General features: G+C 33.6%; 1 protein-coding gene across 1 annotated transcript in view; it reads left to right on the forward strand.

Moving 5' to 3' along the window:
• Positions 1-12494, forward strand: part of LOC132556058 (calmodulin-regulated spectrin-associated protein 1-like) — a 54816-nt gene that overhangs the window by 1984 nt on the left and 40338 nt on the right. Inside the window, exon 2 of the mRNA XM_060220453.1 lies at positions 11642-11737. Coding sequence (XP_060076436.1) covers positions 11642-11737 — 96 coding nt within the window. The remainder of the gene's footprint in view (positions 1-11641; positions 11738-12494) is intronic.

Here is a 12494-nt window from a genome sequence, read left to right on the forward strand (position 1 = left end):
AGTTTACAATATGGCCCTGCTGTTGAGTGTTGACCTATGTATGTACAAGTTTAATAAGACAATAAAAAGTTACAAGTCAACAATTCATAGAGCAATGTACATGTAAAGTATATACAATGAGAAGTATCACAGACAAACAGGTACTGCTTCATATAGCCTACTGGTAAATGGTATATTACACTGCTTTTTTTTATTAATTGTAAACCTGCAGCAAGATTGATACCTGTTGTACACAGACTGGTTGTTGTGAAAGGTTAGATCACAGAGGATGACTCTTTGCTTCATGATACTTCATGATGTCGATTGTCTACTGTTATGTGAATTCTGATCAATTGATGTTAATCCTTAACTAAAAAAAGTGCTAAAAGTTCAAATTGCACTTCAACTTTGCACAAACTAGTTGCATTTAAAGCTAGCGATTATCAAATTAAAAAAGAAATCTTTTATATCTGCACAATCTTTTAAGTTTCAGTTAAATGAAAAGGAAAACATAATTCTTGTTAATATCCTTGATCAAAGGAGAGTATTCAATATTGTAGAATTGAAGTCAATCTTCTGTCAGGTTTCAAAGTCTGTAAGTCCAGGAGTGATCACTAGAAGGTGATATGGGAATAGGTTTTTATCAGTCTCAGGTTTACTGTTGTTCCATTCGCTAATGTCAAATAAAAAATCCTAGATATTTTTGTGAGGTGTATCAGTAATGATCACCTGACAGATGACCTTACGATTCATGTAATTTTGTGAGAAAGTAGTCTTATCTTGTGTCTGACATCATTCGTAAATGTTAATAATCTGTCACTTGTCTGACTTAACTGGAAGCAATGGATAATGGATGTTATTCAGGTACATAGTGTACACACTATATCTGGTGTAGCTCATTGTTTACTGTAGTGATAAATAAACCTAAACATTTACTTATATGGTATACAAGCCATGATGGATCATGTGCCATTGAGTGTTCATTTTCAATCTTATTAGGATGAAGAGATGAACATTAACAAGAACCACACTAAATCTTTATCCTTTACCTGAATTTTGTGGTTTACAGGGTAAATAATATATTTGCTAATGATAGATGATTCCTGATCCGACATCCCATCACTGCCACCACCTTCCTCCCTTACTGAACGACAATATTTCTGCTTTAACCTAGGAAAACTCTGTGCAATCTGTTGAAAATGAACTCATCATTGAATTGTAACAATGGTTAATCATTATTTATACCAAATTATAAATATTTATGAATTGATGCTTTTGAAAATCGTTTGAATCATTATTTTATTAATTATAAAGAATGAAATACAATATATGTTCTATTACGGTCAAATTAAAACTCCTAGCTGGTAACTAAGCCTCCCAGTTACAGCAGTTTTATATAGAATGTTAATTAAAAGTTGTGTGCTTTAAGGAGGTAGAGAATTGATTCCTTAGGCTTATCGCAGGATATACATAGATCACTTACTGATAGTGACAGACAAAAATTATACGTAACTTGTTGAAAAAATTTGGGGTAGTTAAGTCAGAAAAAAATAATTATTTCCACAAATAATTTTACATGGTTTATAAAGAACAGAGATATTAGCTGAAACAGAACTTGTATGAAAATTGGATTATAAAAGTTATGGTATGCACAATATATAATGAATGAGAAAATATGTTTTGTTTGGTGAAGGTATCAAATAAGTACTGGATATATGATCAGATGGTCTGCAGTAGATATGGTATGGTGATGTCTGGATTTCAGATTGATTTGCACAGCTTCAATATGAATGTGAGAGGGTTTTTTTTTTGAGATATACACAGCTTCAATATGAATGTGAGAGGGTTTTTTTTTTTGAGATATACACAACTTCAATATGAATGTAAGAGGGTTTTTTTTTTGGAGATATACACAGCTTCAATATGAATGTAAGAGGGTTTTTTTTGGAGATATACACAGCTTCAATATGAATGTAGGAGGGTTTTTTTTTTGGAGATATACACAGCTTCAATATGAATGTAAGAGGGTTTCTTTTTTGGAGATATACACAGCTTCAATATGAATGTAAGAGGGTTTTTTTTGTTGAGATATACACAGCTTCAATATGAATGTAGGAGGGTTTTTTTTTTTGAGATATACACAGCTTCAATATGAATGTAGGAGAGTTTTTTTTTGGAGATATACACAGCTTCAATATGAATGTAAGAGGGGTTTTTTTTGTTGAGATATACACAGCTTCAGTATGAATGTAGGAGGGTTTTTCACTATGTATTTATGTATAAGCGCCGACAGTCATCCTGTATGTCATCCATACTTGATTTAGTTATTATACATTCACGATTTCCAACTTTTCATCCTATCACACCAGGTGTAAGCTTTTCATTCATTATAGGAGTAGTGAGTCATGCAGATGAACATGTTTGGTTATATTTTATATTTGTTAATGCATCGTCAGTTCATGTTTTACAGTCAAAGTTACATTGTCAGAGTTTTATTTCACAAAATTCATTATTGTGTTCCAAGTTGAAATTGACTTACAAAAGCTCAGAGATTCTGCATGTAATTGTCATGAATTCAATACTTATGTTAAGTTCTTTTCCTTTGACTAAATCTGTTTACAAGATGAAAACACTTGGGTTTTATTGTAAACGCACATTATAGCTTTCAAACTTCAAGCGAGAAAACTTTGTCTCATGTTTTGTTAGTGATTGAGGGATACAAACACCTGTAAAATATGATTGATGAAAGCAGACTTAGTCACACGTACAGAATTACAGCAGGTAACATGTATACATGTCTATGAATTGCCAAATAATAGTTCATTAAAATGTTTTGTCATATGTGATATTGCATACTATTTTTACCATCTAAATATCTGAATCATCAAAAAATCCAACAATGAGGCCAAGCAAAAGATATTTCCTGTTTCTGGTAACACCACCTACCTTAGTGTGTAATGCCTAACATAAGCTGTTTTAGGCCGTCTTCAAAAACGTACTGTAAAGATATCTATCCTAAATCATACTAAATATTTGATTATTTTTTTGATTTGGTCTAACTGCCCATACTGCCTACCTTACTTTTTGATTACAGATAACATGTCCACATGTCATTTGTTTTGTCTGATCTAAGCTCAGTATCTTGTCCCCCCCCCCCCGGACATCATGTCAAATTTTGTGTTGGTACCCAGGGCTTATTGGAGGACTGATAATATGTGTTGGTGCTTTTTCTCCTCTTCCTAATAAATAGATGCTATGAGTTTTCTATACATGAATATATACCTCTTGGTTTATAAATACATATATGTAGCATGGCCTGTACAGATTTAGGTTATCAGCTGTGTTTTGGCTGATACATTTTAGATTGGAAGTATTCCATACATGTATAGAGATATTTCAATGAGGACTTTACAAGTGTTATCACTTCACCTGTAATAGCTGCCTAGTATATAACAGGTTTACTTACGTTAAAGATGGATTCAAAGTGATTGTGGTGCCAACCGTATACAAGGGGACTGCCAATCCACATATTTCTTTCTAAACTAAAAAAAGTTTATAAATTACCCTAGTAGGTACTGCAAGTGTTGCCTATATAAACACGAGCTCTTATCTCTGGCTTGAAATTAAAACATTGATGATACAGCTTATTGTAGAGCTGTGGGTTTGTGATAATACTTAAAATCAAAAGTAATATTATATATATGTGTAGACTGACTACTAGGTCAAGGCTTATTGTAGAGCTGTGGGTTTGTGATTATACTTAAAATTAAAAGTAATATTATATATATGTGTAGACTGACTACTAGGTCAAGGCTTATTGTAGAGCTGTGGGTTTGTGATTATACTTATAATTAACAGTAATATTATATATATGTGTAGACTGACTACTAGGTCAAGGCTTATTGTAGAGCTGTGGGTTTGTGATTATACTTATAATTAACAGTAATATTATATATATGTGTAGACTGACTACTAGGTCAAGGCTTATTGTAGAGATGTGGGTTTGTGATTATACTTATAATTAACAGTAATATTATATATATGTGTAGACTGACTACTAGGTCAAGGCTTATTGTAGAGCTGTGGGTTTGTGATTATACTTATAATTAACAGTAATATTATATATATGTGTAGACTGACTACTAGGTCAAGGCTTATTGTAGAGCTGTGGGTTTGTGATAATACTTATAATTAAAAGTAATATTATATATATGTGTAGACTGACTACTAGGTCAAGGCTTATTGTAGAGCTGTGGGTTTGTGATAATACTTATAATAAACAGTAATATTATATATATGTGTAGACTGATTACTAGGTCAAGGCTTATTTCCAGATACATATGGTGTCTAAAGCTAATAGTTTAAAGTATATTTGTACTTTTGAAATTTTCTGGTTGCATTCTGATTTTCTAAAATTAGTAACAATTTAACAAGTGCCCACGAGATTTCTCCTGTATGTCAAAGATGTATGGGAGTAGAACAAAGACTGACCGTTATTATACAACAGTTTTGAAAATATTTGTCAGAAATAATTGCTATGATAATAACATGAGGTTTTTATATACATGTAACAATTTATCAGACCAACATAGCTTTATCAAAACAGTTCACAAGCTTTATCAAAACAGTTCACAAGTTATTTGTGATTATCATGCCTTTTGCATCTAGCAACAATCTTTATCAACTCCCAAAGAAGCCTAAGCTAGAGCGGTCATTTCTGTGCCTATAGCTTATTGACCAACCATGTATTCAATTCCTGTTGAGTTGAGTGCAAAAAACAGATTAAATTAATGACCTTGTCAATGATACAACACATTCTGGAGGTCAGAATTATAGAGGCCTCCACTGATCAACAGCTTAATGTCCTACATTAGAGCTACAGTAGATCTGAAATGGACAGGTGTTCAAATCACAGAAGTTAAAGTTCAAAATATAATATTATAGATAGTCCTTTTGTAAGAAATTGAAATATCACATATTTATAGGGAGAAATAAAAACTGCATATTTATCCTGCCGTAAGCCCAATGGTTGAACAAGTACACATAGTCTTTGGCAAAAGAGTGGTGTGCTTATTACCAAACAATTAAATTACATTTTTTTTTGTATTTCTACAGATATGGGCAGGCTTATTACCAAACAATTAAATTACATTTTTTTGTGTATTTCTACAGATATGGGCGGGCTTATTACCAGACAATTAAATTATGTTTATTTGTATTTCTACAGATATTGGCGGGCTTATTACCAGACAATTAAATTACGTTTATTTGTTTTTTTACAGATATTGGCGGGCTTATTACCAAACAATTAAATTACATTTTGTTAGTATTTCTACAGATGGGGGTGGGCTTATTACTAGGCATGACCATTACCAGATATAGATAAGGAAACTGAATACATGTGTACTTTGGTTTTCTGATTGTACAGTTTCCTGTTATCAAAGGCAGGTTTTGCGGTATAAATATTTACATGAATATTAATGTACAAGGGATATTTTTGCAGTTGGATGGAATGGCAGGATGGAGAGTCATGTTATCACTTGCCAAAGAAATGAACTATTTGGTTGTTGTATGCTTATTGTTCCGGAGTGAATATTTGATAATTTACCTAGATACGTTGGTAGCATTAGATGTTATCTACATCATTGAAAACCACATACTGAAGTAACCATATCAACCACAACAGTGCTATGCTGTTTCCATGTATTTTGGGTTTGTGTCCTCTCTGTCCATCCTTCTGTCCTTCCACACTGTATCTTGTTTGTGTCCTTTCTGTCCGTCCTTCTATACTTTCACACTGTATCTTGTTTGTGTCCTTTCTGTCCATCCTTCTGTCCTTCCATACTGTGTCTTGTTTTTGTCCTTTCTGTCCATCCCTTTGTCAATCCTTCTGTCCTTCCACACTGTATCTTGCTTGTGTCCTTTCTGTCCATCCTTCTGTCTTTCCACACTGTATCTTGCTTGTGTCCTTTCTGTCAATCCTTCTGTCCTTCCACACTGTATCTTGTTTGTGTCCTTTCTGTCCATCCTTCTGTCTTTCCACACTGTATCTTGTTTGTGTCCTTTCTGTCCATCCTTCTGTCCTTCCATACTGTGTCTTGTTTTTGTCCTTTCATGTCCTATCACATGGGATATCCTTGTCCTTCCACACTGTATCTTGAATATATGTCCTTTCACAGGATGTGATAGTGAAATCATGTCTTTCCACACATTTGCAGATTATTGTGTCCTTTCTGTCATTCTGATATTGAATACAATGTGTGTTTCCACACTGTATCTTGTTTGTGTCCATTATTTGTCCATCCTTCTGTATGATTTCCACACTGTATCTTGCTTGTGATAATTTATAAAATTTTCATGTGTTAAACCATCTAAAATTCTGTCTTTCCCATGTATCTTGTTTTTGTCCTTTCTGTCAATCCTTCTGTCCTTCCACACTGTATCTTGCTTGTGTCCTTTCTGTCCATCCTTCTGTCTTTCCACACTGTATCTTGCTTGTGTCCTTTCTGTCCGTCCTCCTGTCCTTCCACACTGTATCTTGTTTGTGTCCTTTCTGTCCGTCCTTCTATCCTTCCACACTGTATCTTGTTTGTGTCCTTTCTGTCCATCCTTCTGTCCTTCCACATTGTATCTTGTGTCCTTTCTGTCCGTCCTTCTGTCCTTCCACACGGTATCTTTTTGTGTCCTTTGTGTCTATCCTTCTGTCCGTCCTTTTGTCCTTCCACGCTATATCTTGTTTGTGTCCAATATCCTACATTACTTCACTGGAACTTTATACTTGAGACATTGGTCAGCCAAGATGAGGCAGTATGTCATGCACCAAAAGTAGGTCACTAATCTGCACTTTGACTTTTGACCTACTTCAAAGAAGTTCTCCATTACCTATCACATGGGTCTACCTCAGCCAGAGGTGGTCTGTACGAAAATCAGAATATATGGTATCACAGGATGTGATAGTGAAATGACATGTCTTACCAGTACACATTTAGCAGATTATTTTGCAATACTATTAGCAACTCTGACTCCATTCTGATATTGAATACAATAAGTGTGTTTACATTTTTGATGAGTGTCTAGAATAAGTTGCTGAGCAAATACATTATTTGTGCCTTCTTATCATGTATGATTTCACACTCAGTGCAGGACTATAATTCACCACATTGTCTTGTGATAATTTATAAAATTTATCATGTGTTACACATATCTAAAATTGGAATAAAAGATCTGTGTCCATTAAGCTTTGTATATGTATGAATATGTAAGACATTAGAGTGTGAGGTTTCAGAATACAGAATGGTTTTTACAGAGCCCAGGGGTGAATAGTTTAATGGACGTGTATAAAACTTTCGGATTGTAGATTTCAAGGTCGCTGGTATTTCTGTTAGCTCACAGAAAAAGTCTGACAGCACCTGTCAGCTCTCTATATGATGTATTAATTACAATTCAGTGTTCGCTGATAGACCAAAAACCAGCTGCTCCATCCCCTAACAATTACCTACATCTGTATACAGTTTAAGTTTTGTATATACTCTCTGACAGTTCCAGCATGCATTATGGATATATACAGTATAAGTTTTGTATGTACTCTCTGACAGTTCCAGCATGCATTATGGATATATACAGTATAAGTTTTGTATGTACTCTCTGACAGTTCCAGCATGCATTATGGATATATACAGTATAAGTTTTGTATGTACTCTCTGACAGTTCCAGCAAGCATTATGGATATATACAGTATAAGTTTTGTATGTACTCTCTGACAGTATAAGTTTTGTATGTACTCTCTGACAGTTCCAGCATGCATTATGGATATATACAGTATAAGTTTTGTATGTACTCTCTGACAGTATAAGTTTTGTATGTACTCTCTGACAGTCCAGCATGCATTATGGATATATACAAGTTTTGATATGTACTCTCTGACAGTTATACAGTATAAGTTTTGTATGTACTCTCTCTCGGATATATACAGTATAAGTTTTGTATGTACTCTCTGACAGTATAAGTTTTGTATGTACTCTCTGACAGTTCCAGCATACATTATGGATATATACAGTATAAGTTTTGTATGTACTCTCTGACAGTATAAGTTTTGTATGTACTCTCTGACAGTATAAGTTTTGTATGTACTCTCTGACAGTATAAGTTTTGTATGTACTCTCTGACAGTTCCAGCATGCATTATGGATATATACAGTATAAGTTTTGTATGTACTCTCTGACAGTATAAGTTTTGTATGTACTCTCTGACAGTTCCAGCATTCTCTTTGCATTATGGATATATACAGTATAAGTTTTGTATGTACTCTCTGACTCTGCATTATGGATATATACAGTATAAGTTTTGTATGTACTCTCTGACAGTTCCAGCAAGCATTATGGATATATACAGTATAAGTTTTGTATGTACTCTCTGACAGTATAAGTTTTGATATATTTTACAGTTCCAGCATGCATTACTGGATATATACAGTATAAGTTTTGTATGTACTCTCTGACAGTTCCAGCATGCATTATGGATATATACAGTATAAGTTTTGTATGTACTCTCTGACAGTTCCAAGCATTATGGATATATGTACAGTATAAGTTTTGATGTACTCTCTGACAGTTACTCTCTGACATGCATTATGGATATATACAGTATAAGTTTTGTATGTACTCTCTGACAGTATAAGTTTTGTATGTACTCTCTGACAGTTCCAGCAAGCATTATGGATATATACAGTATAAGTTTTGTATGTACTCTCTGACAGTATAAGTTTTGTATGTACTCTCTGACAGTTCCAGCATGCATTATGGATATATACAGTATAAGTTTTGTATGTACTCTCTGACAGTTCCAGCATGCATTATGGATATATACAGTATAAGTTTTGTATGTACTCTCTGACAGTATAAGTTTTGTATGTACTCTCTGACAGTTCCAGCATGCATTATGGATATATACAGTATAAGTTTTGTATGTACTCTCTGACAGTTCCAGCATGCATTATGGATATATACAGTATAAGTTTTGTATGTACTCTCTGACAGTATAAGTTTTGTATGTACTCTCTGACAGTTCCAGCATGCATTATGGATATATACAGTATAAGTTTTGTATGTACTCTCTGACAGTTCCAGATATGCATTATGTTTTGATATATACAGTATAAGTTTTGTATGTACTCTCTGACAGTTCCAGCATGCATTATGGATATATACAGTATAAGTTTTGTATGTACTCTCTGACAGTTCCAGCATGCATTATGGATATATACAGTATAAGTTTTGTATGTACTCTCTGACAGTTCCAGCATGCATTATGGATATATACAGTATAAGTTTTGTATGTACTCTCTGACAGTATAAGTTTTGTATGTACTCTCTGACAGTTCCAGCATGCAAGCATTATGGATATATACAGTATGTTATATACAGTATAAGTTTTGTATGTACTCTCTGATATATACAGTATAAGTTTTGTATGTACTCTCTGACAGTTCCAGCATGCATTATGGATATATACAGTATAAGTTTTGTATGTACTCTCTGACAGTTCCAGCATGCATTATGGATATATACAGTATAAGTTTTGTATGTACTCTCTGACAGTTCCAGTTTTGTATGTATGCATTATGGATATATACTCCAGCATGCATTATGGATATAGAAGTTTTGTATGTACTCTCTCAGTTCCAGCATGCATTATGGATATATACTAGTATAAGTTTTGTATGTACTCTCTGACAGTTCCAGTTTTGTATGAACTATATACAGTATAAGTTTTGTATGTACTCTCTGACATATATCCGTAAGTTTTGAATGTCTGACATTATGGATATATACAGTACAAGTTTTGACTGATGTAGGCTCTGACAGTTTGGGCATGCAAACCTGTGATATATAAGTTCAACGCTTTTGCTGATGCAGCCATATTGGGATATTACTGTGCTACATGTGATTGAATTTTCGTAATACTATCATATAGTAGTACTATAGAATAGGTTATGTGTAGGGATGTCATCTAAACTCATAATCGGAGGACAAATGTAAAGGAAAAAAATAGCTACCTGAGACTTGATATAGATACGTTGTTCAAAAACAAAAATTGACTGTGATGCGTAATTGCGTCTTTTTCGAATAGTCAATTTGTTTCATACTTATTATCATTGCCAGAGAATATATTACTTCACATATTACTCTCTGGCCTATCAACTAGACAAATTAAGAACAAGAACAATATAAAAGTCAGCATGTTCTATAAAAAGGATACTGGATTATATGGCTATATATAGTGTTGATCATTAAAAGGCTTAATGTATAGAAACATGTATTGATTTGACATACCTGCTTACTGTGTAATTATTTCATCACATTATAATTGATAAGATCACTCTTCACCGAGTACATGTATTATGTTCAATCAAAGTTAGTGTAGAATTAACGTATTCTATGCATAATCATTATTTGTATAATTTACATTATTTTTCATTTTAATTGCATGTTTTTCATATTATATTTGTATGCTCTTCATATTTGGAGGAAATAAAGACAATAGTAGTCAGTGATCATAAGCTGGTCTTGAGTATAAACTATACACCATGTTGCAACCAATATCAGATGCAATAAATACACTGTGAAAGAGGAATTCATTCTGTGAAAAATTCACTGATAAGTATTCTGAAATATTGTTAGTTCTGTCAATCGATTGATTTGTGTTATATATATATATATATATTTGTATCAATAACCAGGTATGTGGTTTTTGTTGATGAATGTGCTCTGCCTATGCACAAAAATTTAGGATAGAATTGGGAGATGGCTATTTATAAAAGTTTCCTAGACACTGCCAAAACTCTTAGTCAGGTTCAAAGTCAAACAGATAATTCTACTCAAAGATCCTTTTATTCTGAAGTATTTCTGCAGTAACTGCCAAAACTTGAATGTAAATATGTAATATTCCTCCTCAGATAATTAAGGCTGTTGTCTATTTTGTGTATTTCTTGGTCTTTCATTGATTGTTAGAGCTGTGGGGTTAAACACCTTGTGAACAGCTAGAGTAGATTTTAAGACAGTGGCACTCATATTAGCTGGTGGTTTCCTTACTGAACATGTTATGGGAGGTCACACACCATCCAAAATAGTAAAGTGTCAGACCCCACTGTCAAGGCCAGGACTAATTCTGTAAGGGACTGAGCTTTGCCTTCCCTTCTCTGTTAGAGAGTGACTTATACCAGTTAATGTTATGCAAGAAGTGATTTAGTTACCATTGAGGAGACCTCACCTTAAAATGACCCCTCACCTCAAAATGACCCCTCACCTTAAAATGACCCCTCACCTCAAAATGACCTCTCACCCCAAATGACCCCTCACCTTAAAATGCCCTCTCACCTCAAAATGACCCCTCACCTTAAAATGACCCCTCACCTCAAAATGACCCCTCACCTTAAAATGACCCCTCACCTCAAAATGACCCCTCACTTTAAAATGCCCTCTCGCCTCAAAATGACCCTTGCTGTTCATAGGGCAAGAAATTAAACCCAGTAAATGGACAAATAAGAGTAATTTTTCACAAGGTTGTGCAAACTTCAAGATACAGCATATGTAAAGTTTATATAATAAATGTTTGGAAATTAGTTTGATATAAATAGGTAATGGATTCTTTTTCTGCTCTTCAGGCGAAGTTGCGTTGTTCTATCCAATGGATTCTGAATAAGGCTTACCAAGATAGCAGGCCAAAGGAATTCCAGGAACCTTTCTACACTACACCAGAGGTATGGATATGTTAAAGTGTTTCAGTGTCCTGTTCTGTATATATAGATATATATATATATTTCTACACTACACCAGAGGTATGGATATGTTAAAGTGTTTCAGTGTCCTGTTCTGTATATATATATATATATATATATATTTCTACACTACACCAGAGGTATGGATATGTTAAAGTGTTTCAGTGTCCTGTTCTGTATATATAGATATATATATATATTTCTACACTACACCAGAGGTTTGGGTATGTTAAAGTGTTTCAGTGTCCTGTTCTGTATATATAGATATATATATATATTTCTACACTACACCAGAGGTATGGATATGTTAAAGTGTTTCAGTGTCCTGTTCTGTATATATAGATATATATATATATTTCTACACTACACCAGAGGTTTGGGTATGTTAAAGTGTTTCAGTGTCCTGTTCTGTATATATATATATATATATATATATATATTTCTACACTACACCAGAGGTATGGATATGTTAAAGTGTTTCAGTGTCCTGTTCTGTATATATAGATATATATATATATTTCTACACTACACCAGAGGTATGGATATGTTAAAGTGTTTCAGTGTCCTTGTGGTCAATCTGATCCACCTCACTATTAAGACCACCTTTCTATTAAGACCACCTCCCCAAAGTGGTCTTAATAGCGAGGTTTCACTGTATATGTATATATATATTTATGTTTATTTCTATGGTATAGAGATAGAGTAAGTTAAACATGAATGATGAAGTGTTCACCATACA

The sequence above is a fragment of the Ylistrum balloti genome, unplaced genomic scaffold (assembly GCF_031769215.1).
Source record: "Ylistrum balloti isolate Yb309-2 unplaced genomic scaffold, AGI_CSIRO_Ybal_v1 Utg369648, whole genome shotgun sequence".
Lineage (NCBI taxonomy): Eukaryota > Metazoa > Mollusca > Bivalvia > Pectinida > Pectinidae > Ylistrum > Ylistrum balloti.